At 40.1% G+C, this 26,907-nt stretch overlaps 1 protein-coding gene across 1 annotated transcript in view; it reads right to left on the reverse strand.

Moving 5' to 3' along the window:
* Window positions 1–861: 861 nt before the first annotated feature.
* The window catches only part of LOC104965289 (protein unc-13 homolog B-like), a 42,911-nt gene continuing 16,865 nt past the window's right edge, over window positions 862–26,907 (reverse strand). The window contains exons 8-36 of the mRNA XM_010794246.1: window positions 23,742–24,032; window positions 23,553–23,643; window positions 14,617–14,663; window positions 14,320–14,398; window positions 14,040–14,045; window positions 13,346–13,420; window positions 12,971–13,190; window positions 12,651–12,878; window positions 12,384–12,525; window positions 12,004–12,173; window positions 9,926–10,041; window positions 8,870–9,033; window positions 8,260–8,410; window positions 7,953–8,021; window positions 7,503–7,592; window positions 7,109–7,246; window positions 6,597–6,727; window positions 6,228–6,313; window positions 5,612–5,738; window positions 5,352–5,448; window positions 4,854–4,997; window positions 4,229–4,306; window positions 4,012–4,089; window positions 3,709–3,729; window positions 3,228–3,299; window positions 1,700–1,768; window positions 1,379–1,393; window positions 1,045–1,062; window positions 862–894 (exon numbers count right to left, since the gene is read on the reverse strand). Coding sequence (XP_010792548.1) covers window positions 862–894; window positions 1,045–1,062; window positions 1,379–1,393; window positions 1,700–1,768; window positions 3,228–3,299; window positions 3,709–3,729; window positions 4,012–4,089; window positions 4,229–4,306; window positions 4,854–4,997; window positions 5,352–5,448; window positions 5,612–5,738; window positions 6,228–6,313; window positions 6,597–6,727; window positions 7,109–7,246; window positions 7,503–7,592; window positions 7,953–8,021; window positions 8,260–8,410; window positions 8,870–9,033; window positions 9,926–10,041; window positions 12,004–12,173; window positions 12,384–12,525; window positions 12,651–12,878; window positions 12,971–13,190; window positions 13,346–13,420; window positions 14,040–14,045; window positions 14,320–14,398; window positions 14,617–14,663; window positions 23,553–23,643; window positions 23,742–24,032 — 3,046 coding nt within the window. The remainder of the gene's footprint in view (window positions 895–1,044; window positions 1,063–1,378; window positions 1,394–1,699; window positions 1,769–3,227; window positions 3,300–3,708; window positions 3,730–4,011; window positions 4,090–4,228; window positions 4,307–4,853; window positions 4,998–5,351; window positions 5,449–5,611; window positions 5,739–6,227; window positions 6,314–6,596; window positions 6,728–7,108; window positions 7,247–7,502; window positions 7,593–7,952; window positions 8,022–8,259; window positions 8,411–8,869; window positions 9,034–9,925; window positions 10,042–12,003; window positions 12,174–12,383; window positions 12,526–12,650; window positions 12,879–12,970; window positions 13,191–13,345; window positions 13,421–14,039; window positions 14,046–14,319; window positions 14,399–14,616; window positions 14,664–23,552; window positions 23,644–23,741; window positions 24,033–26,907) is intronic.

The raw sequence follows: 26,907 nt of genomic DNA on the forward strand, positions 1-26,907 counted from the left end.
CCCATACAGGTACTGACACTTTGATTTACGATCGATCTTTTATTCTCAATAAAGGGTCCGAACTAAGATTGTCGTTTAAAAGTAGTTTTTATGGTTTTTGGCCTATATATGTTTACTGAAACGGTAAATCTCCAGTGGTCCACAAAGGGGAATGGCAACAGAACTGATCCGGGGCGCCGGGGGGGGACTTTAACGTTCAACAAAACAAGGAAAATTATTTATGTATAAATTATCCCCGTGGTTTTAACGTCGATTAGGATAGATTGACAGTGTAAAGTGTAACTTGTACACAATAAAAATTTATTTCATTTGTGGGAAAGTAAAATTCAATACTCATAATCACAAAAACCTGGGGGATTTCCCCTCTCTGTTGGTCTACCGCGTACTTAGTTATTAAGTCTGTCGCGTTGGGGGGTTTCGTTCTAGGAGGAGTTGGTTGGTTGTTGCTTCATAACATTGCAACTGGGACTATCCAATGGCATGCAAAAGCACCAAAACTGTAATAATATTTATAATATACACTCCATCACAAAAGTCACAATTGTGGTTTGTAAAGAGTAGAAGACATTATTAAAATTCAAGGCACACATCCGAGTAAAACCCACCTTTTTACCAGCAATGTCAATCTTTCGAAGGTAGCGCATAAAAAAAAAAAAAAAAGTTTAATATTGCTGGAGATGTGAGTGTCATACAACTCACACAGGCACAGGGCGAGGGAACAAGTAGCAAAGCAAATTACCTTTCAGTATACCTAACGCAGGTATACTGTGGGACATCTAAATAAGCACTGCCTGCAGGGAAGCTAAACCGTGGCACGGATCATTAAGTCAATGATCCAATGGCCTTTTGATTCATGGCCTGTCAGGGTGGTGTAGGACCATTAGTGAGGAGAGACTGAGACGCAGCACAAAGGGAAGGCTTCAGGGGAGGAAAGGCAGCTAGGGATGGATTGTGTTAGTTTGTAATGTGCTCTACGGGTTTTGTTTTGCCTGGGAGTATTTTTGGGGGATATTAATATTTATGGTTCTTTACTCCTGCACCCACCTTCTTGTCTTCACATGGCTACGACAGCATAGAGATGTAGAGGGTAACAGAGGACAACCTCGATTAACATTTCATCTCCCATTTGGTAATTCATTTATTTCAAAATGACTACGGAGAATCGATTACCATTACACAAAGTGCTGTGGCAGCAGATACTGGTATGCATACCTTGTCTACTGGTTCATCAATCTTTGTGTGGTTGTAATGGTAAAAAAATGAAAATGAAAAACTGTTAAACGACTCCGGTTCTGTTACTGCATCCCTGTAGAGTAAAATCTAAAGAATACAAATATTTAAGTTTTTCCCATTGGAAAGATAATATTTTTTCACCCACCTTCTCCGAGTCAGGCTATTACAACACAAAGTTACAAAGAAAACACAAAATTAAAGAAAGGAAACAACAAAATGTCAGAAATAACCTTTTTTTTCTGGGGGGGAATGACTTTTGAAGGAAAGGCTAACAAAAGTGAAAGAGGGTAAAGATTTTGATGTGGAATTCACCACAGATGACGTGATAAAAGATGAACACAATAAACTCCACCATGATAACCACGCTTGTGTCAGTAGGACTGAGTATCACTAAGATGTTGCTGTGAGTAGGAAGAACATGGCCCACAAGAATGATGAGGTTAAAGCACTTCACACTGCAACAAACCTCAACCTCATTTTTCTCCCCTACTTCTTCTTCTTCCTCCTCCTCCTCCTCATCATCACTCTCCTCAAACTGGGAGTGGCAGTGAAAAGACAACACAATGTAGTTAAATCTCACTGCCGCAAAATACCACAATCGTAATCAACAAAGTTTGTTTGTTCAAGATAATTTAAGAGCTTCTATTTTGCACAAAATCATAACAAGTGATGTAATATTTGAGTATATGCAAACATGCACCAAACATGTTTGCATATACAGAGAACTTGCCTGCCATGCTAGCATTCTATTGTTGGGCTAGAAAAAGAGAGGGAAAAACATAATTGAGAACCAAAAAATGTATTGGAGTAAAAACGGATTCACTACTTACGTAGTAATGACTTGAGACCGATAGTTGCATTTTCACCCAGAGTAGACAACAAGAGAAGCACATCCAGTGCATACTAACTGATCATTTAGCCTAAACTAGCCTTAGCTAAAGCTAAACCTTTACATTACAGATTATTTATACCATAGGGTTAAAGAAAAGTACCCATTTTGATTTAATTGAATGAAATCAGTAATATAGTTTCAAATCCAGATTATGAAATTAGTAGTAGTTGAACCCCTAGAAAATAATTAAAAAAAACACATCTCCTGCTAGCGGTAATTAGCTTAGCATACCTCACAAGCTAGCAGCTTGGCTATTGACTGATGAATTTCATATAATTCGGTGTAGCTATCTTTAAATCACATACTTAAATCTATCAAAATGGAAATCAATCTGTATCAAGATATTTTTATTTCCTATATGCTATAGCTTGTGCATAAGGAAAATAAAGTTCACCCTGAAACAAAAAGCTACATTTGACCAGAAAGCTGAAAACATTTTGGTGGTAGATACATTTTCCACTTCCGTAAAGAATATTCTTTGCCGAACTCCAGTATCTAATGATTTCCTGATATGTTTAAGCCACTCACTTAACCTTTCAAAGAGCTCACGTGTAACATCAACATCAGTAAAATACTTGCAAGACAAAGTGACTTATCTCAACAACCAACCTTAGAAATAAGAGGTTCTAAATAACCAGTTTTTTCTGCAGATATGGCGACCTTCAGTTTTTTGCAGTGAATTTGGTTGACTTTTCCCCAAGCAAAACCATGAACTTCACATTTGTACTTCATAAAAGAAGAAATAGGCATACATAGCAGGGGAATTTGCGACAGACATTTATGTCCTACGTCCTGACTACCAATCAAGTGTCATCATCAGGTAAACAATTAGAGAAGGGGTGGCTAAGTAAGATAGTGGATCTACGGGTCTCTACACTACAGTTGAAACTACTACCAATGATTCTAATATGCTACCACCCACAGTACCCACCAGAGCCTCTGCTTCCTTATCCTCAGTCATGACCTATTTCCAAGTCAGAGGCAGATGAAGATAATCAATACAGGCGTGTACCACACACCATTTAACTGATTAAACAACCAAAATATGTACTTTAACATCTGCCCGTTTCGGCTACTCAGAAAGACCATGAAGGAAACCTACCTCCTCTTCCCCTGCCTGTTCCTCCTCCTTCTTCATTTCCTCCTCATTTTCCTCTTCCATCTCTCCATTTAGCTTTAGTTGTAAAGTGAACACACTGGTTGAAACTCTAGCTACAGTGTCTGACAACTGTAGTCCTACAATTGACCACAAAAAAGCTACATCTACACTAAATGGGCTAAAACACTTAATGTAAAAGCATGGCGAGTGATTTAAAGCAGTGGGAGGTCAGATCTGACACAGAGGCTATTGATTGTTCACACTGTAGCTACACCAAGACAGAGGACATGATTTCATTAGGTATGAGGCTAATGTCTGTCAGTATTGATCTATGCTTATGCGTCATTGAAAGCATCACATCAGACATCGGGACGGCGTATCGACCTGTTGAACAACTTCCACTCCGGCTTTATTAGGAACAAAGATGATGTCCTAGTACGAGGATTCTACTTCACATGGTCACAACTAAGACTACTGAACCTACCAGCGCTTCTTCCGTCGCACTCTGATACACAAGAGACACAAAAATAACTGATGAACAAGCAATCACCACTAGAATATCTGAATTTCTTACTCAAGATTATTTTCTTTGTTTTAAGACAATATCATATTAGAGTTCAAATATATTAAATGAATAAACAAATAAATAAGTAGCCATGGTAGTAACTTAAAACCCACAATGGCCCTAATACTGCATTGCTATTAACATTATCGTAGTGGTATACTGCAGTCATCTATCCCGTTTGAAGCCACAGCACATCATGCTCACCTTTGTCTGTATGCTTACCTGTTTTGCACCCATCGACTCAAACATCTTCTCCAGCTGGATTCTTAACTGCTGCACGTTATTCAGCAGGACACATGGCTGCCAGAGGACAATGGAAACACATTACACACATGTAGCAGGAACTCTACAGGGAATTGTAATAACTATTATATTGAATATTCAAAACCTATGTAAAAGAAGTTTGAGGAAGTCATGTTATAAGGTGTTGACAACTTACAATCTTCTCCTTGTCAATATAAGTAGGAAAACTCTTGGTCAGAATGGCACTGTACTGCAGAAGAACGTTGGCAATAGTCTGAAAGAGAGAGAGAGAAAATTAAATGTATTTAAAAAGTGTATGGAACAAAATGTCGCCTGAAACAAAAAGTTTGAAATCCGATTAGACCTTATCCCACGGGGACTATATTACACCGAAGGATCACTCCCAAATGTTGCTATTTAAAACATTCCCAATTGTCCTGTAATGAATTTTCTGGCATGAAGGAAAGGAAATCCCCAAACAAAGAAAAATTGGAGGGAGGGGAGTACTACCACCAATACAACATTTATTTTTAATGAGAACATATAAAATTCTCTTGTGAATGTCCCTCCAGACAATGCTGTAGCCATTTTGTTATTTCCCCTATATCTTACATTTTCCTTACATATTTTGTTTCTAGCATAATAAAATATTTATAGTCATTTTCTGCTTCATGATCCTCGATGTATTATCAATTATGCACATTTAAGAACTAAATCCATGTTTCATGTAGCTCAAGCAACTAAACGTTACAATAATGCAGTGTTTTTTATTTTCCCCCTGTTGAATTATTTTGCAATGTGATTTTAGTGTTGGGTGTTACCTTGGAGAAGCGGCGGCTGTACTGAGCCATGACAGCGGGGTCGGGACACTCCAGTTTCTTGATGATCTCAAAGCTCTGGTTGAGCTGCGTGAAGATGTCCACCACGGAGCAGGAGAACAGAGCGTGCTCCGACGTCTGCTGGAACTGAGACACAAAAAAAAAAATACATTGACCATACAGTTATTAGAGTTTTAAAAATATCTACATGCTGTAAAAGAAAAACGTTCAAATCAGAAATTAAGGTTAAACCATTTTTATGAAAGATCATCATACAGCTGAAGTAACTTTTCAAGTACCTCTCTTTTTTATTTATCCTATTAAAGTGAATATATTTTGGTTTTGGAATGACAAAACTACGACTTTGCAAAACCAGTACTTTTCAGTTTTCTGACATTTTTTGAAGAAACAAATAATAGACGACACTAGAAAATAATGGGCAGAATTATATATAATAAAATAACCATTAGTAGCAGCTAAAGTCAATTTCAACTTTCTTACTCCGTCTTTTTTGTCTCGCTCTAGCGCTCCATTCATGAACTCCATGGACACGCCCTCATTTTCCTTCAACCACTGAAGCACGAATTGTAGGAACCATCTGAAAGTAAAAACAATTGGAATTATTTATTAATTTGGATAATATATTATATATATATATATTTCCCAATACCTGGTTTATCGATCAATAAATTGGGAATCAAAAGTTTCTTTAAAAAAAAAGTTGTAATGTTTCCCCGTGCCTGCGAGGGAAAAGCACTTACGATGGGTAGTCGGGGACAACGTCCTTAAAGCTCGGCAGGTCTTTGACGTATTCGTTGTTGAGCCACTTGACCTTGAAGTGCAGGTTCATGTAGTCGGTGCTCTTACACAGCCTGTGCTTCTCGTGCTCTGCAAATACAAACACATACAGAGAGATGTATGCCATAGCATTATGGGAAAGGGAAGAACCAAGTTTGTTTAGACTGGGACTCATACCTAAAAGTCAGGATATCTCCGGCTCGCCATTTTGAACATTCTTTTTTAAAACACGTTTCTACAGATACTAATTTCATAACTGTCTTGTGAGGCTTACTCGCAAACATTGATCTGACACAGACTGTCGTTACTGTAGGGGATTCATCTCGAGGACAGGGGCTGTGATACAAATCTGACTGCTTCTGGTGACTGGTTGTGCTCTACAGTACACTTTATGCACTCTATCTTCATGTTTTTAATATAAATATGTCTTCTCCATGTTCTTACACAATTTAGCCCAGTAGAGTAATAATAGTACCATGAGTCTTTGGTATGGTTCTACAGGATATTATGAATAGATATACCCAAGTTGTATCCTATATACTATGTGATGATGGATATCTGACACTGGGTGTGACTTACCTTCCATGGCATACTTCATGTCTTGAGCGAACAATGTCCACATGACCTCGGCTGACACCTTCCCCACGTTCATTTCTTGAGGGAATCTAAGAGAGATCATTTGACATACATTTCCTATTCTTAAGCATAAATAAACAATCCTACACAGTTACCACTGGAAAATGGAAAAATATAATATGTAATATAATGCTAAAAATATATGTGTAGCCTAATCCTATGTGCATATACTGTACTTAAACGCAATGAATAGACATCAACAAAAAATGCATGAGACAGGATGCAGGGAAACCACTTAAGATGTTATAGGTCATTATGTTTCCTGCAATTAAAAACAGTTAAAGATAAAGGGAATGTGTGCATGTCACTAACTGGTTGAGCACAGGCGTGTAGGAGTTCCTGTCCTCTTCAATGATGGAGACGATGAGCATGATGAGTTTGGGCCAGAAGTCCAAGTTCTTGATGCTCGGACCTTGCTCCTCCAAAGAGAGCTCATCTTTGTTCTAGATTAGAAAAACAACACAGTCAGCCACCGAAAAGAGACTTCCAAACAATCAGTTTACATCTGAAACACATGTCTGGTATTACTTACTTAAACAACCAAGTAAAGAGTATAGCAAGGGGTTCTTTGGGAACATTTTTTAGAGGGCGTAATGCAATAGGTCCTTAAAAATGCAATTGCTTTGGCACAAGAAAAGACCCTGAATAATAAACAATACATATTTCTAGTGAGTTAAATTCATTTTGACAGCCATATCTGACATCTAACTGACAGCAGAGCACCCTCAGAGTGTAGTTCAGACAGTATCCTGATGTTGAATTTCAAAACTAAAACCCAATAAAATGTCATGTAGACGCAGCTGGGTGATTGGCACATGACTTACTGTGTCTACAGGTTGGTACTGTCTGCTGTACAGCTCATGGCAGTTATTGAAGATGTAGTCATATGTGGAGTTGAGGCAGGCCTTGACACAGTCCTTCACCACCTGACTGGCTCTGGGTGGAGACTGTAACTCCTGGACCTAAACACCAGAGGGAGATAGCAACACTGGCAGTGAATGACGGCAAACAATCATTGTTACCCAATTTTTTTTTACATTAAGTTAAAGGAAAGGGTTATCTGCTATAAGGGGAGTAAATACATAAACTACTCTACATCTACACTATCAGGTTGGGAGTTCATGGACAAGCTGTGACAAAATGTCATATTTAAAAAACAATTGATAACCGTTTCGTACAGAATGCATAGGTTTTAAAAAGAAAAACATGAAACACTACCTTCATCCTGAAGAAGGTGATGCTGGTTAGAAGGTCCACCGTGGATTTCAAATCCTGCAGGCGATCCTTGTTGCTGGCAGGAAAGTGGTTCTACAGAGGGAAAATTGTTTTATACATGTCACAAAATGCAGATTCAAACATTATAATTGCACGATTTTCCCCTGTTCCTTCTTTAGAGGGTGTCATTTGCTTAACTTTACAAAAGAGACCCAAATACTAACAGTCATTGTAAATTAAACAGTTTTTCTGCAATTGCCTGTGTCATATTAATGAAAACAAGTGAGGGAAGAGGTACTTGAATTCAACTTTGCATATAGAGTGATAATAAAAGAAACCTGACCAACATAGCAAAATAAATGTTTAAAGATATCAGGGAAACTATTGACTTTTTCCAAACAATATCAGGCCTTAATGGCAGGAATATATATGAGTTACAATCAGATAATTTACCCTGTAGGTTGAGAGGTCAATGCGCAGGGAGTTGTGTAGCTGGTCTAAAAGCTTCACAAAGCGTTCTTTCTGTACGGTGAATAAAAGACAAAAACAATGAGATTTCATATGTACACAAACATATTTCTAATTATATAATGTATATGTCTAATAAATAATGAGATTTTAAATGGAAAGCAGGATCAGCATTTATATATAAGGACAAACACACAAATTGTTGTATGTTTATGTTTTAATATTAGAGAAAGAAAGAGAGAAATAAATTAAAGACCTATGTATTGTCTGTGTGTGCTAAATTAATACAAACCCCAAAATTGGAAGCAGAAAAGCGGTCGGAGGCGGACACATTGGTGGAGGCGGTTGTGTGGGCGTAGAAGGCGTTGATGTTGGCCAGCAGGGTGCTCATCACCGCGGGAACCCCGGGACACATGTACTTAGACGACAGACAGGCAAAGTGCCTTGAAAGAAAAGCACAGGGAATGCTTGATGAAGACCTGGGACATTTGTTTGTCACAGAGGAAAGGTTTTTTTTCAAAGCAACGTGGGAGTACAGGGCCATGTCTTTATTTGATCAGCCTGCGTAATCAACTTGTTTTCAGCTAATGATCCCTTTTAGAAACATCTGCCCTGCTGTCGTTTCATCTGCCCGTCAGCTCATTGGCACATTTAGGGAGAAGGATGATCCCATTGGGGTGTGCTTTGGGTGAGTGATGGGCCCAGCTATAAGGCATTTATATTGTTGCATGACATCTCATGGAGACAAATCCATCCTCCGCCCATTTATAATTGATTTTCCTTCATTCGGAGGCCAACAGGGAACTACTAAGCCACTGAGAGGCACTTTGATGTGAGAGCAAAAGGTGGATGGGACAAACACATGGACAGGGCTGAGGAGAAAGTTCATATCTGATACTTACGTCATGGCCTGGTAGATTGACTCAATCCCATAGCGCATGGCAAACTCGTCCACGATTTCCTGAGCTACGTCGTCATAGTAGACCTTCCAGGAGTCGTCACCGCGAGCTTCTGGGATTTTCACCCCGCCTTGGCCGAGAACATCGGTGTAGTGGTGGAACAGGTTCTGTAATGCACGGATACAATGTGTTAATGTCATCTGAATGGCTTTCATACAGTAGGTCTCTTCCAGCCTTTTTGCCTTATGTTTTGAGATTGAAGTACGATTGTACGGTGGCCGACAGGTGCAAACATGCTCCAACAAGCCAAAACTCTTCCATTAGGAGAAACACACTGCAGCTTGAGTAATGATGCAAGTATAAAAACACAAATGTGACAAAAAACATGCAAATGCTGAAACATCTTCACCAACTTGACAACCCTTGCGCAGCATTTAGAAAACATTAATCAACTTGATGAAACGAAGGCGCAGTGTTTACTAAAAGCGCTGCATAAACGAAACGATGCAAGAAACTGAAAACACAACCAAAACGGGGGCACTAGAGGTGATGCACACAGCTGGGACCTGAGCGCTTGTTGACAATACAGTTTTTTGGGCATATTTTGATAATGTAATCGCATGATTCCTTCTGATATTATGGCCAACTTTGTAATCCCCGAAAAATCAAAAAGCAAGCGCTCCGCACTCAGTTGTGTGCTTCTTGCAGTGTTTTGTTTATGCAGCGCTTTCGGTTAACAATGTGCATGTTTTGTCCAATTGGTTAAGATGTTTCTTCATTGGTATATGTTGTGGCACATTTGTGTATTTATTATTTACGTCATCTCAGACGCTGCAGCGCGTTTTTCCTAATGGATCTATTTTGGGCCGTTGTAGCGTGTTTTCATTTGTTGGCCTCCGTACATTTGAATAAAGAAGAAATATTTCCAAACAATTCAACCATGGCAAGTACTGTAATGAGATTATCATGATTATCAACAACATAATTCCTAATTTCATGCAATGCTCATTGATACCATGTGTGTTTAGCACAACCCATGGCAAGAGGAAAATCAAATACCTCATGCAGGGAGGTGTACTGCACATGATATGGAGCCACTTTCTCCTCTCCCTTGATCTCCACGTTGATCTGAAGGCGAATGGCACCCGACACGGCGGATTTGTCCGTTCTCTTCTCTGTAATTAAACATAAATTACATTCAGATACATGTACATGCGTTCTCGATTCATAACTCCGATGACATGGAGGCGCACATGGATCAAGGTCTGTTTTTATCACTAATTACAGGCTATTACCATGGCAGAGCTATGTAGAAGGGGGGGGGGTTCTGTTTCTGCAGTTAATGGCAACGCTTGAGGGTGAGGGAGACAATGGCAGTAGGCTGAAGACACTTGAACCAGAGCTTTCCTGGAGGGTGTAGTACTTGGCAGCTCGCCCCTGCTATTTGCCCTGACAGGCATATCATTAGGGGTAATTAGTACATGTCGAGCCGAGCGGTCGATTTCCGACTAGTTCCGACTGCTTCTTGATAATCACACATCAGGAGGAGAAACAGGGAAAGTGCAAGAAGATAGAGATAGAGAAAATGCTGCTTCAAAGTCTTATTTCTAATGACCCCGAACCAGATTTATATTTGTCCTTGTTGATGTGATTATCAGGGAGATATTAGATTGAGCACTTCATGGATACCAGATTGTGAGACACAGCTGATTTATTGGCACATTCATATTCAGTGTCATGCTGTTTCAATGGGAGATTTATTAAAGCCACGGTTAAGTCATTTAGAGCACTTCAATCAAGAAGAAACGAGAGATGCTCAAGGAGTGAACGCCTCAGTCTTTAAAGCACCATGGCTGTGAAAATGAGTAGTGCTTTTAAAAAGGACAGTGATCAAACCAACATGAGACAATGCCTAAGGTTGGTCAATATATGAGTGAACTGGGGGGGGTGGGGGGGGGGGTAGGCATAGAGAGATCTTTATATATTGCAACCGGTTGACCAATCACGTCAAAGCCAGAGAGCTAACCAATCAGAGCTACTTATACTATACAACCAGTGCTTATAGGAAATAGACTAATAAATCAGCTCCTGTATAATTGACCGTATGGAGAAGTATTGGGGAATATAATGAAACCAAATGTTTTTGTCAGCTATCGCAGAGGGAATTGACGGAAAAAGCTTGCCAGAGAAAGTCAGTTATTTTAATGCAGACTATTATGAAAGATAAAAACAAAAGTTGCTGGAGGCAGAATAAACGTGGCTAATGAGCTTCAAACTACACACTGACTGAACTTTCTGCAAGCAGAACTTTTACTTGCTCAACAAAGCAACATAGATGTGTTACGACTGTGCGCCTCATTGGTAGTAGATACATTCTACTTTAATATAAAGTAATGTACTATGTAAGAGGGAACGTGGGAACAAAGCCAAAGTTAGAACGTAGCGAAACAGACATCGTAAATGAGGAACAACATGCAGTATGTCAAGATCCATTGACCGTGGGGTAAGGTATTTAAATATTTAAAAGGAGGTTTTGTTTCGTACCAGTGCACAACTTTCTACTGAACTAGCTCAGGTTTTTTAAACCAGTTCCATTTGGGATTCTTGGAAACTTGGAGCAGTTTATGTAGAAACATTGTGATCAAGGACGTGCAATCAACAGAGGAAAACGCAGACTGTACACACAGTAGCAAAATGGTGGATTGCATCAGTAACCTGTAGCTTCTCTTCAGTTTTAAAGTAATTTGCATTTACAAAGCAAAAAATTACCAACTATTTACTGATAACATTGCACACAGTTTTTTTCTGAAAATGTCACACTAGACGTACCTACAAGACATACCAGGGTTGTTTAAATTACATTTGGGAACTTACTTTTTGGGTTAAGAATTGTTTTTACTTTGTTCCAAACTGCTCTGAACAGTTCCAAGTTTGCATTTTATGTTGATGAAAAGGTGAAAAGAAACTGCTGCTATTGTTTTACTTAGCGTTTTTACAGTGGTGCTATCCTTATGTCTAAATGTTCATCCTTTAAAAAAAGAGTTTTTAGGTTTGTGCTTGACTTGGTTCTATTTAATGTTTGATGTACAAACCGTATGCTTCTGATTGAATGTTCATAACAAAGACAGCGTACTGACCCAGGTTGTACCAAACGTCCATTTCTCCACTCAGAGTTCGAACTTCAATTATACTCTGGCCCAGGAAGTCATCAGATTCCCTCTTTAGACGCTGCTTCACCCTCGACTTGATGTCATCATCCTCGTCCCAAACGCGCACTTTAATTCGATCTGAGGAATTGTGGCATTCGCTAGCGAGATAACAGGAACAAAATAAATATAACCCAAAGAAAAGTATATAAGACTCAATAGCATAAATAAGAGAGATGGAACTGAGTTTCTGAAGAAAAAGGTAGTGCTATTCTTAGTTTGTTGTATGCTTGGGACTATTAGAAAGAACTTTGCCAAGATTTTTTACATTTATACAAACATTTAATATTCAAGGAAAATTGGTGACTTACAAGTGGTACTTCTCTTCCCAGACAGGATTGAGGTTTCCATAGATAGTCTTGGTTCTCTTCTTGGTCTTTCCCACCTGAACGGTAACATATGGATCGCTGGATCCTGTCTTGTCCTTTGCCTGAAGACCTTGGGCACAAAAGACTATCGCGAAGAGGGAAAACCAAAAACATTTGGAATAACCATTAAAAAGAATCAGATGAAACAGATGAGGATGATGCTGAAGGTTAATGATGTGGTTGAGTTCAACAGTTTTCTGTCAGTTTCACCTGTGATGGTGATCTTGGCTGACCACTTTGAGGTGCCGTCCAGTACGCTCTGCTTGATGGTCTTCATCTGCTGCGCATGGATGGCTTTGCTTATGATGAACACTTCCCTGATCAGCTCAAAGATCTCTGGTTTGTTCCTTTCCCGGATCTTCATCCTGTCCTTCATGGCCATGATAATATTCTGAGTACGGTCTTCAGCCCCGTGCTTACAACTCTTCTCCGCAGCACCTGAACATTCAACAAGAAATGTATTTAGGAATAAAATCCAAGTTCGAAGTAGAGCCTTTAATGTTAGTAATTGTTTTCGGTACAGTACTCACGCTGTAGACAGTCAGCATTCAGAAGCTCTTGGCACTTTTCATGGCACTTGACCCCACACTCAGAACAACGCATGCCTTGGCGGGCAATTCCCCACAAAAGCCCCTCGCACTCATAGCAGTATGTAGGGGTAGTGGCGGTCCACACCTCAAAGTTATGTGGTGTAGTGCAGGATATGGGGTAGATGAGAGCCTGCAAGGTCTTCTTGTACACATGGTTTTTCTACAGAAGGAAGAATTTTTTGTGAAAGACGGAATTCCTGATTCAGTTATGTTGAAAGAAGAAAGGGTAACATACAACAACTACAGCCTCAAAATAGTTATATTTTGGTGGATTCCAAAAATGAAGCCAGAAGAAGTTTAAGGTGTTGTACTCACCAGCTCCCCGTCCTTGACCGAGGACCGTACAGCCATGGCCGAAGCGATTCCCGCCTTCCTGGCTTGAACGAGAGACTGAACAACAGGTGACGGACGGACAAAATGTTAGCATTTATGAAACAAATCTACAACCCACAACCAAAGCACACCTCAAAATATTACCATGAATAAATAAAGGTTCAGTGTGGTTAAAAATGAGGCTGGGGTAGTTGGAAGGGTGGTGAGTAGGGTTATTATTTTCCCAATGATGAATCCTTACCAGAAGATCAGAAAACCCAGGTTAGTATTAATATTTCTAAGCAGCTACAAATGATACCGTTATACCAGTACAGTAACAACACCATCAAAAGATACCAAAACCATCAGCCAGACATTCTGATGGAGTGTTAGTAGAGTATTCTGTCCTTGTACCTTTATTATTTGTGGCTTGCGGGTGAAAAAGAATACAAACCAAAAAGGTGGAGGAAGGATTTGTTACAGTATATTTTACTGCTAATATCAAGTAGGAATACAAACTACCAATGACCAAGAAGGTGCATGCAAGTGTTTTAATTTTTTCAGAGGTTTTTTCAGAGGTTTGCGATCAAAGTGATCGACATACATGTTCGAGGAAACTACTTTTTTTATTTATCCTACTTGATATTTTGGTACTTAGGTAGAAAAGGGAAGGGGCAACTGGGTTCTATTAACTTACCATAGCCTGACCAAGGAGAGTGAGTGCATTCAAGAGAGTTGTGGGGAATAGTTTTGGGTTTAAGAGAGGAGGGAGAGAGAAATTAGAAGGCTGATTTAATATTTGTCTCCATTTTTTGATAACAATCTCATCCTAAATTCAGCTCAAAGGTACAGAGAACTGTAACTCCTGGGGTGGTCCAACAAGTACAGATATATGCATTTACATAGAATGAACCAAACAGACAGGATGATGTATGACATACAGTTTAGATAATAGTGAATGACAACTTAGTACTGACCACGTCGCTGACCAAGGCGAGAGGTTTCTTTTTACGCAAGTCTGGCATGCTGTCAATTCCATACAGACCAGGTCCGCCCCTTTGCACCAAGAAGAATTAAATGAAGGTGAATGAAAAGTCCTCGCAAACAAAGCATGGCAATGCATTACATTTTCACGGTTATCCTAATAATCAAATGAAACAACAGTATTACATTGAATGTTAATTGTTTTAATTATTTGTAATAAACATTTCAAAACATGATTCTGAGAATTGTGGTAAGCCAAACAAATGTTGGGGTAACTATATATGACTTACCCTGGTTTGTCCCAGGCTTGTCTTGCATTGGGTTCTTCATCTCGGACCTACAAGGTTTGAAATAAGAGAATTTAGCTTGACAATGTTAAGGCTAAAAAATAACAGTATATATTATGGGAAGAGGGAACGTTGTAATAATGGAAAAAGTTACATTTGGTTGAGTTTCACCTCTCTGATGTTTCAGAACATGCAAAGTCAAATAAAAATGAAGTGATGATGCTTTTAAAAAACACAGAAACACATTAATGTTGCTCGGCTCTTTAATTGTAAAATGAATTGTTTTGTGAAATGCAATGGTGGACCAACATTATGTAGGAACAAGACAAAACCACAGAAAAAGTTATATTCACAGAAATTAAGATAAGAAAATTCTGTTTACCTACAATCTGCTTTTAAAAGAAGACCAGGTAATTCAGAAGGCCTAGATAAAACATTTGCAAGGCTTTCACAAACCACCAATTATATGACTGGGTATGAAACACGTAAAGAAGTTATTTTACTTTCTCTTAGTTAATGTAAGTTTCTTATATTGTTTAAAAAACATTAGGGGAAAAATAAAGCAGCTGCACAAACACTAGCACTAGGAACAGAACTGGTGAATCTTTCTCTAACATGACATGAATAAAACAAATTATAAACTATTCATCATATAGAATAACTTGGATATATCATTTGTTATTTTCTTTGCAGTGCACACATACATTCCCTTTGACAAAGGCAAATAATGGAGAACAAGAAAAACTGTTAACCCAACATTATCAACAGGAAAAAAGCATAACTATAGAGAAAGTGTTATATGAGTAACCTGATTATCTTCTCCACCACACTCTGCAAAATAAGTAGAAACAACGAAGAACAATTAGTAACCATATGGAGTAGCTGAAGTTGACCAAACTATTTCAAGCATGTTTGAAACTGGTTAAAAGAGTCACAAGCAATCAACTAATGACTCTTAAATCAACAAGTGTTTCTAAATGATGGCAGTATAACTCTATATACATTGAGTCTCAATGCAACATACACACATTATATCTAATAATGACACAATGTGTTTTTTGGCAGTTGTTTCTGGCCTTATTTAGTAGTAGAAGTCAAAGAAAGTATCATTAAAATATACCTGGGTAAAATTCATCTTGAGATTGGGATTGAGATCCCTGGGAGCCTTGAGAGCCATGGGAGCCTTGAGAGCCATGGGAGCCTTGAGAGCCATGGGACCCCTGTGACCCATGAGAAGATTTGGACAGTCTATGACGTGTTTGCCTCTTTTCCCTCAGAATGCGCTGGAAATTAGCTACACGCTCTTTGTGACTAGCATCCATGTGCTTTTCTTGAATAACCTCATCGGGAACATGGTTTTCCTTAATTGGACTTAACCGCACCTCATTCGTACTGAGTACTGTACCCAGTGGACTGTCGGCCTTCCTTATTGGACAATGGTCTGGTGTTAAGTCAGAGTTGGACAGTTCCCCATCTGTTGGACATTCTCCTTTGTCCTCTGAGATCTCTACAGAGTGATACTCAGTTGGGGTGCAGGGAGAGGGGCTTGCGTCACGGGGGGATGCTTGAAGGAAACTTGATATGTTTTCACGTGTCTCATTACAATCCACATAGACTGAAGCCTCACTTTCCTGCTTTGGAGTGCCGCATTGAGTGTGATTCTCTGTCACACTAACTTCTCCCTCCTTGTAGTCTGTGCTGCTCCTTTCCTCCTTGGGTTCACTATGTTGACCGACAGGTGATGCAGTTGCCTCCGTCCCACTATCATCTTTAACACCTTCAGGGTTAGGCACTTCCAATTTTTTCAAAGCCCCTTTCAAAGCTGACCTGAAAGTGAGTACAGCCTTACTTAAAGTTTTCACATCAAAACCTACATTGGGGGTCCTGGATGGGCTATCAGCATCTATTTCAGAAGATTCTGGTGACAAAGATTCTGCTGCTTCATCCTTGAAATGAATGTGATCTGTCCATTCCCTGTTCAAACTGTCAGCAGACCCCAGATCAAGAGTATCACCGGAAGATGGACAGTCCTCACACAGTGAATTTGTCTCCAGGTAACCATCATCACAGTCCGTCAAAAGCACGGTGGAGCAACTCAGGCTCCTGGAGGGATCGCTACCCATTTCATTTGCACACGCACCCATGGTGTGGTAACCAGAACTACGCGAGTACGGGCAGTTTGCGGAACAGTCACACTCCAAGTGTTCTTCCTCCTTTTGTAGTCTAGGTGGCCTCCAGTCAACCATACTAGAAGAACTAGTTGGGGAGATAGAATGTTGGCCAAACAGTAATGACAGATGTTCAGAGCTGTCATGAGAAGAATGACCAGGTGTGCTGTTTCTTGTCTCCTCTGTGGCACACCTGTCCCAAACACCAAGACAATTCTCTAACCCTTCTCTACTATTGGCACAAGAGTATATGTCCTCCTCGCTCCAACCTGTTTCTCTGCTTATACTGTGGTGCATATCACCAGAAGGCCACCTTTGATATTGTGTGTCACCAGAGATAAAGCTTGCTTCTTGACAATTGGAGCTGTGACACGAAGACAAAGAGCTAGTGCTTTGGTAGTCATGGCCTCGCTGAATATCCAGGTAGCAGGGGTCAGGTTTTGTATGGCCTAGCATGTGTGTATCTGAACTCTGCTTTGAGTTTTCTTTGTCCGTTTGTTGCTCCGATTGGAAAGTGACTCGATCGACATGCCATTGTTCGGGTGATCTTTGAGATGGCATGCATCCACAATCTGTTCCACAATCTTTGCAATCCAACAATGGACTGGTGTATCGCCCGTGAAGTGAAGTGATGGCGTTCTGTCTACCTAAACTTCCTCTCCTGATGCGGGGGGTTTGAGAAACAGGACTAGGTTCAGGTGCAGCTGAAGCCCCAGAGTATAGCTCGCCTATTTCACTGAGAACTGCATCAACACAACAAGATACCTCATCTACCGAGCCTCGCACAGATGTTAGATACTGCCTCAGGTCTGAAATTTCCTCCTGGATCTTGTTGATGCCCTTTAGTTCTTTTAGGATATGTTCCACTATATTACCCGACCCTTGCTCAGCATCCTCATCTTCCATCTCCTTTTTCTCTTCTTTATTTTTGATCCTTTCTATCAGTTTGGGTAAAGTATCCTCCAAAACCCCAACGCCCACCAGGCAATCCGAACTAGGCTTTTCCCCACACAGGATGAGGTCTGCTTTGGTGCAGGCAGTGTCCACTGACGACAGGTCAGAAAGGGAGTTATCCTCGATCCCCTGCAGGCACTTCTGCAACTTTCTTCGCATTCTTTTCCCGACATTGGGGCTCTTTGATCTCTTCTCCTCCAGATCTTGCCTCTTGGGCGAGAGAAGAAGTAGCTCTGACTTATAGGGTTCATCCTGTCCACTGTGTCCTCTGGGGAACATCCCTGAGGAATTAAGCTTTTGATCAACTTTTACCACACATGGAAAGATCCCTCAGTGATTCCTTCAACTTCAATTGACCTGTACCTGCCGGACAAAAAGACAAGTTATTTTGTTGACAAATAAATCAAAACTTCAAGAGCTGACCTGCATTTGTTGTGTATTAATACAATAATTATATGAATCATATGTTTAGCTTAGTTGGTTGGCAGTTCTGCCTCTGCTATATCCCTGATGTTAAAAAGCAAACAAGCTGATTATAAACCATCAATTCAATAACATATTTTATATGCTACTTAAAAGACAAAGTGGAATGAAATCTTCAATAAAGAATATTATTAATCTTTTGTATTTTGCATTTACTGGAATGACATTTTCATGACCAACAGACCAAACAGAGAGAAAACAATTTCTGCTTACATTGTTAATACTAAGTGGTTGTGTTTCAATAGTCCATAAATCATGGCTTTAAATATAATTGTTTATTACGATATTAAATGTTACCACAGAGACTATGCTGTACAGTATAACATGAGGACAGACAGTGTCTGTAAGGGACCTGTTCTCAGTCTGAGTAGCAACTTGCAGAATAAACTACATGCAGCTGCTTACATCTCTGTAATTAAGATGCTCTGAATTAAGATGCAGAGAGAGAAAGCCAGCTCGGTAATTAGATGACAGGTCAATTCTTTCCTCTGAGGCCATGTCACACCCATACCAGCTGCACAGCTTGATACTTTAGCTCTACATAGCCAACAGTGTAACAATAATCTATCTAATGGCATTACATTATCAAGGGATGTATGTTGTCCAAATGTGTATCGGAGAATGATGCCTGTTTTGGGGAAGCATAGACTTGTGTACAAAAAAGAAAGGTCACAAGTTGAGCAATTATATTACAGATCCCATAGGTTCCTTCCATTTAGTCATAGTATTTGTTAGACACAGCTCAGTGTTATCATCTATGTCCACTTGGCATAGCCATTTAGATATTATGACCAGGAATATAGAAAGTCCTATGACTGTATTGCTGCTGTTGACATTTCCTGCTGATCACCCCTAAAGATCAGCAGTGATTCGTAAGTAAGCCATTTTGGGGGTTTCTTGACACTCCTAACTTGACTATTTAAACAGCAGGAACATGACATATATACAGGAACCTGCTTGTCTCTTTCTTATTCGGATTCTTTATTTCTGTAATAAAAATAATAATAAAAAAGGTCCTATAAAAGGTTCTGAAATAAATGCTTTAGTGTAATTTCAGCCTCAAACAAAAAACACACAAAATCATGTTAACTGTCTCACATACTATATTTTAAGGATGCATGCTTGAGTCTAGGAAAGTTCCTCCACTGTTTGACTTGGAGCTCACTGATTATTTTTCTATATTCATTTTAGAAGAAACCTCAATATGGAATATTTGGATTTTGTATTCCATTAAAGTAAATTACTCCAGATGGTTGCAAATTACATTAACACACCCCTGCACTGGATTTTTCCAATAAGCACTTGAGCGCTGAAGGTGTGTGCTAGCCTGATAAGGGTTTGGTAGAGCAGAAAAAATTGAATCAAGTATATCAGAACAGAATGTGTCCAGTCGCTACTGAATGGGAAATTAAGCTCATGAGCGTATCAGCCAAATGGAATCTGAAATAAACTGGGAGTATTATCTCGTGTGATTGAAATACCATGGGTAAATTATTATGTTTGTCTGAATAAGAAATGTGAACATCTGTGTTAAACTAATTTGTCGTATGACGCATTAGCAACCAAATATTAAATAAATCCCCCAAAATTAACTTCACTTCTGGAGGGCTACTGGCTCTTTTGAAAGAAGCCATGATCTGCAATGGGTGTCCTCTAATAGTCAGTGATTTAAAAGTCAGCTGTCCAGGAAAAAGAAAGGTTGAAGGGATGTTGGGGTCAGGCCCAATTTCCAGGACAGTCATTGTAATAGCCTGCAGCAATCTTCTTTCTGTCTTTGCTACAGTAAATGGTCTGAGGCCTGAATACAGAAATACATTTTATTTTGAGGTTGTTAAGTTTACATCTTATCAAATAATAACATTTGCTTTAAAAACTTTGATAAACTGACTACTTAAATAGGCGGAAATTCTGATGTTTCCATTGAACGACCATTTCTATGTACATTAACACACATGAGTTTATATGTATTACATTATTAAAGTCAACACAAACTTGAGATTTAATGCTTAATAGAATAATAATAAAATGTAATGCTTACCTTATCAGGGAAATTATGATCCGGAACAACCTGTAGACATCATCTGGCAATATCTGTTAAGTCCACATGTAGGGTTGCAGAGTAGGTCAGTAAAGAAAAATCCCTGTTTACTAAAAAAAATATATATATGCTTGGGTGAATGTTGAAATGTTTCTCAATCAATCAATCCATCAATCACCAGCATATCTCCTTTAACTGACCGAGATGCAGAAGTGCTGACTCTTCTACTGGCAAGTGCGACAGTAGTAGAGCGCGATCACACAGCAGTTCACCCTCGGTTAAGTAGCCATCCCTAACCCCCTCCCACCCTCTTGCATGCTTTCTTTGCTCTCTCCCTCTCTTTCCCTCCTCTGGCAATGTATTCCAGCACAAAGCTAATCTGAAGCTGTGAGAGTGCCAGCTCAGTCTCATTCACTCAATTTCTGTATCCACATCTGCCAGCAGCTGATATTCGGGATGTTTCTCTTTCTATTCATAAAAAAGTGAAAACACCCCTGATAAACATATCAGTATTGCTGCTTTTCTTTAACTATACTTGACTGCTTTTAACTTGTCAATGCAACATTTTGAGAAATAATTTGTATTCCAGTGAGTTTGGAAAATGATACTGGAAATTGGTCTGACAGCCAGCTCCATTTCCTGCTCTAAATGCCCCTTGTTTGTCACTGCTTCCAAACATTTTCAAGGAAACTGTCAACAAACCACATATCTCATCTTATCCTATTCCACGAATGCAAACAAGCATGTGAGGATGTTTTACAATGTCTTATTATCCTGGTCAGTGTTGATGATGGACGGATTAACAACCCATTCTAATTCATTACAGTCTTTTCAGCATTTAGACTTGTGTCCTAAGTGTTTGCCTTCATCCTGTATTAAATTGCCCTTATGCTGCGTTCACACCGGACGCGATGCGAATATTCGCTTCGCTCTAATCGCTCCTATCGCATCGCTCTAAACGCTCGAGTTTCACCGCGGCTGCCAGCTGTGTTTACTCGTGTCATTCAAACAAGACACGCTGGCTCGGGAGCTACAACTACAAGAAAATGAACATATTTTACCGTTATTAAATTATAATACACGTTTCTAAATGATGCAACATGAATGAAGTAACAACACACTGATACCGGTTAGTAAAAACCATGAATTAATGCTTGACAAGTCTGAAGACAGACGGTAGGTGAAAAACCTTTTAAAATGCTTGTTTTCTGAATGGAGATCGGGTAGACCAGGCTAAGCTAACGTTGTATATGCTCATTCCACACTCATACCAACGGCCTACAGACATAAATAAACCAGCGACTGTATTCACCATGACACAGGCAGTCTGTGGTTTGTACTTGTTTAACTTTTGTCCAGTTTCTGAAAAGATATGAGGAACTGTGAGCTCTGTGTGCTAACTGCTAACAGCTAACGGCTGATGTTTTCTGGTTGAACGTCAGTGGCGGCAGGCTGAGATCGTCACCGCTGATTGGCTACCGCGAGATCGTGTCACGCGAATATGACGCTCAAGTTGAAAAAATTGAACTTGAGCGTTTGTCGCGGCTCCCTTCAATCGCGCCGCGGAATTCGCGTCCACTGCTTCATGATTGCCTTCGGAGCGATTTCGCGTCTGTCCGCGTCTCTGCATTGACTTTACAAGTAATCGCGCCGCCCCCAAACATCGCATCGCGTCCGGTGTGAACGCAGCATTAGACAGGTTTCACCTTGCTTTCCAGTTATACTCTTCAATCAGCCGTCATTTACAGTACATGTTAATCTCAACCATCCCATGTAAACCAATCACGATAAAGGAGCCAATCGAGGTCCTACATTAGGTACTCCTTTACTGCCGTGCCATAAAAAGCTTAATCAAGGCGATGAACCACAGTTAGGGCTGAGAGATTCTGATGATTTCATTACGAGCATCCACTAAAGATTTACGATTGTACCCGCAGGATTAGAACCGACATACATGCGCTGGATACAAATTATCCTATATGGTATTGTACAATGTAGTTCAATATGAGGCTATGCCATCTTATCCCGATACCAAAAGTCAAATATGATGGAGACAAAAACAATGTCATGCCTCGATTTGTATTATCTATTTTTCTTTTTCAGAAAATGGTAAAAATTAACATTTATTACTCAGGAAGTTCATTCCTTGATCTGAAAAATTATAGACTATAAACATGATTTGATTGATGAATGGCTATCATGATGCAATTCCCACATCCCATCTTCTAAGCTAGAACGTCCCCGCTCATTAGATTGTTCAAATTCTTGGAAACACTCAATTATTTTTGTCCACCCGTAGGGATGAGATGCTGGGTGATTCAAATGAGCAGAAGATGCAACTCATCAGTACAAACCTTATTTGTATCTTGTCCCTGGACTACAGATATTGGTTCATTGGGTATTAGTGCAAAATATATTGTTTTATATTATTTTACAGATTCTGATAATACTAGAAATTAGTGATTGACCCATGTAAACATAGGGAGAGCTAACTTCATCATAACTGGAGTTTCATCTGATTTATTAAATATTAGATGTTTCTTGGAACCTCTATTAAAGCAGCATTTTTGCTGGATGGCTATCGCATAAAAGCAGATCTGATATGCAAGAAATATAGAGGTGGGTGACACTAAATCAAATACACTCATCCATAACTTGAAAAACATTTATGTTGTGGCTTTTAATGAGTTGCTGAATCGCAAGTAGTTTGTTTCACAATTGCTGCCCAGACGCTATCAAAAGTGTGTAATTAACCTCCGTTTACATGTGTGCAACCTGCAGAGGAGCATACGCGTGTTGTCTCCAAAAAACTATTTTGGTGCATAATTTTAAAAACTACCAAAGAGGTAAAACTCAACAACATACAAATATTCGCAGATGTGTTATCCATCTAGGTATGCGTCTTAAGCTGCATTCACACGATATGTCGAAAAACTGCATCCATGCTGACGTTGCCGTTATGCTCCTAAGGAGAGAACGAAAATTCTTGCAAAGCGCTGCGTTTAAAGTATATATTATTTAAAAATTGACCACATTCACCGCTGACCTTTTGAGGGGCAACCAATCAGTGGACAGCAGTAGGAAGTGGCGCAAGCCAGAAAGGGAGCCAACAATAGAAACAAAACTTCCTTCCAAGGCTCTGTGCGCAAACTCGCAGTGAGTAAAGAGAAAATCGCGGATCATGTGAGTGCAGCTTAATTTTTGTGTGTTTATGGTAAAGTATAAAGGGTAGTCAGACTTCAGAGTTGATTAGAAGTCAGATATTGGTAGAGCAATGCTATTTAACCACTGCCTACCTCCCGGAGCTGAACCCTGACTTTATTGATGGCCTTCAACCAACAAATTCTGGATGGGGTAAAGGGTAATGGCGGTCCATCATCATGGAACCTGGGTTACATGGATGGAAAGAAAGACTTGTTCTAAGACTCAGTTCTTATGGATATTCATCATAGCACATATATTACCAAATTGAATTTAGAGCATACCTTAGGAGTTTAGAGGTCCCCCTTTCTGTTGGAGTGTCGTTTTTCAGGCCCTGTCCTTCTTCAGAGATCAGTCCGCGTATCTCCTGCTCACCGACGGTATAGTGTCCATTTGTAGGAGGTTGTCCATTGGTGCGCGGCTGCCCATTGGTGGAGGGGTGAAAGCTAGTACTGTGGTAGGAGTGGAAGGACTCCTCCAGTTCTGACCCTCCAGTGCTCTGGCCAGTCTCACTAAGCTGGGAGCTGGTCTGGCTCAGGTTTCCTGATGACCCAAAGCGACTACTTTCCACTGGACTACAATTGGGAGAGAGGAGTGAGGAAAATATTGTCACATTACTTTTGTTGTTAAATCAGCACAAGGTAAAAGACTATTTCTAGATGTTACAGTTGTTCTTCCTGTGGCCAAGGTTAGACAAGTGGGGATTATAACATAACCTGTGTTTAAATTTTTACCCATTTTCATAACCACTTTTATATTCACGGGGCATGATGCAGATTAGCTACATTTCTTTCAGAATACAATTTTAAAGATATTCAAAAGTTGATTTCTGTTTATATATAAACAACAACAATTATTTCCACCCGAAAGCAAAAACACAACACAGATCAGAATTCCATGCTCAAACTAAATGTATATCGTTTATAATGTTGTATGCTTATATTTAACTATAAATATATCAAAAGACTCGTCTTTCGTACATGCAATATAAATCATTATTAGTACATTCACTTAGCCATGAATATATTAAGATGTACATTTAGTTTTGGAATTCTGTTTTAAAATGACATGTACAATTATGAAGGTGCTACAAATAAAACTAAGAATCATTTCAAAACACACACAAACACTCATGCACACAAATACATAAACTCAAGCTAAATATGAAATGTAACTATTGAGGATGGATTGCAGAGCTGAACAGGGAATACAGTTTTTCCAAAACGTCAATGCATCATAAATGGTAAGGGAGGATGCCATTCATTATGCTTTCACTAGCCTTTTTGCATTCAATAGATCCTTCTTGGACTGGATGTCCAGCTGCACTCCAGAGGTAGGACCTGCAGAGGGGTATGTTTCTACAAGCCCTTCCTTCTCCTTTGGGGTCAGGGATGCTGAAGGATCTACTTCAGGAGTGGAGATGCAAATCTGGGGGTTTGCTACATCATCTGATGAACCTACCGATTCAGATTTGTTTGCATCGGCTGTTGCAACCTTTTGTACAGTTTGAGTTTGACCAAGTGTTGCTTTGTTGTCAGTTTTGGGTTGGGATGTTACAACTGGAGCTTGTGGTTTCGGTGGCTCTGCCTGCCAAGGAAAACTGATTTTTGTGCCAAATAATGACGTGGTGGGTGGCTCTTGTTTTCCAGCAACAGGTTTTTCATCTTGAAATAGACCACCAGAAAGGGTTTTAAATCCTGAAAACAGACCACTCACTCCTTCAGTTTGAGGCATTGATGGAATACCTGAGGACGGTGTTTGTGAAAATAGAGATCCAAAAGATTTTCCTGCATCACTTTGTGTCGACATAAAACCAAACAGGGACTTGGCTTCAGGTGGCTCAGCATTTTTGGGCAACTGATTAACCGGAGGAGTTAAATCAGTATGTGCTTCCTTATTATCCGGAGGGACTGATTTGTCACTTTCTTTACTCTCAGAGTCTCCCTTAATCACCATGGGCTTCTCATGTATTATGTCTCCCTCAACTGCTGGCGTTTCTTTTTCAGAGTTTTCACCTGGATGGATGGTGTCATATGTCACAGAGGTTTCCGGACAAGCCGCCTCAGATGCCACCTCACTACTACTTGTCAAGTTGCCAGATTTGACTTGATCGTGAACTGGTAGGGTTGGGTCCACCTTTTTATTTGTGGTAGTCTCAGTGCCAGATGGAGTAAATGTAGGTGGCACACTTTCATTCTTAATCTGTGACTGTGGTGTAATGGCAGGCATTGGCTTTGACTCAGCTGGCTTTGGTTCAGTTGGCTTGAGTGGTTGGCCTACACCCCCAAATAAAGATCCACCTATGCCTCCAAGTATTGATGCTCCAGCCTGTGACCCTGCAGTCTGAGCAGTGGCTCCTCCAAACATTCCTCCAAGTAAAGAACCTCCAGGCTGTGCTGTTGCCGCAGATCCTCCAAACATCCCACCCAGTAACGATCCACCAGTCTGGGGACCTACAGACTTGGCAGTGGATCCTCCTCCAAACATACCACCTAATATTGACCCTCCAGGGGTGGGGGCAGGGGTTTGAGGACCAGGCTGAGGCGCTGACCCCTTAAATAACCCTCCCAGTAATGATCCCCCTATCTGGGGAGCTGTAGTCTCGGTATTGGAGCCCCCAAAAATACCTCCTAACAGTGATCCTCCACTCTGCCCAGTAGCCGCTTGAGTTGCCGTTGCTCCATGTCCAAAAAGTGAGTTCTTCTGCTGTTGCTGAGGAACTTCAGAGGAAGCAACTGTTGGTTTGAAAAGTGAGGACATAAAGCCTGTGACTGCATCTGCTGCTGTGTCACCAATAGATTCATCTGACTCTGTAGGCTTTTGTTGTTCCTCGACTACAGTACTTGCTGACTGAGTGGCTGGTGTTGCTTCCTCTACTTTAGAGAGTGTTGCATTTTGACCTGACTGACCACTTAAAAGCTCTGGTGTAGATGATTCAGATTCTTTGGACTGAATATCATTAGCTTTGGTAGTTGGCTTGTCAGCATCTTGGTGATGAGCTTCTTTTGTGACTTCGCCATCAGTTTTTGGTAAGCTTGCCTTAACACACTGGACTGTACCGCCAGGCTGCTCTAATGTTTCTGCGTTTTCATTGCTTTTTGTAACTTTATCACTTGCATATATTTCAGGACCTGCTAGAGCTGGAGCAGTTTTACTGTCATCATCGGGTTTTGGTAGAATTGTTACATCTGAAGTAGTGTCTGTAAGAGCTGTAGTTTTCTCGTCATCAATGGATGTTGTAGCTGTTACAGCGGGAGGAACAGATCCTCTAAGTATAGAAGGCAAACTTTTACCAGGTATCTCATTAGGAGCTGAAGCTTCAGGTAAAATATGATTGGGAGCAGATTTGACTGTCTGTGCAGGAGCGGTTTGAGAAGATGACCCTCCCAAAATACCTCCCAATATAGAGCTAGTATTTGGGGTGGTTGAAGTCTGGGCAGCAGTCCCACC

The sequence above is a fragment of the Notothenia coriiceps genome, unplaced genomic scaffold (assembly GCF_000735185.1).
Source record: "Notothenia coriiceps isolate Sejong01 unplaced genomic scaffold, NC01 NC01_scaffold00037244, whole genome shotgun sequence".
NCBI classification, from domain to species: domain Eukaryota; kingdom Metazoa; phylum Chordata; class Actinopteri; order Perciformes; family Nototheniidae; genus Notothenia; species Notothenia coriiceps.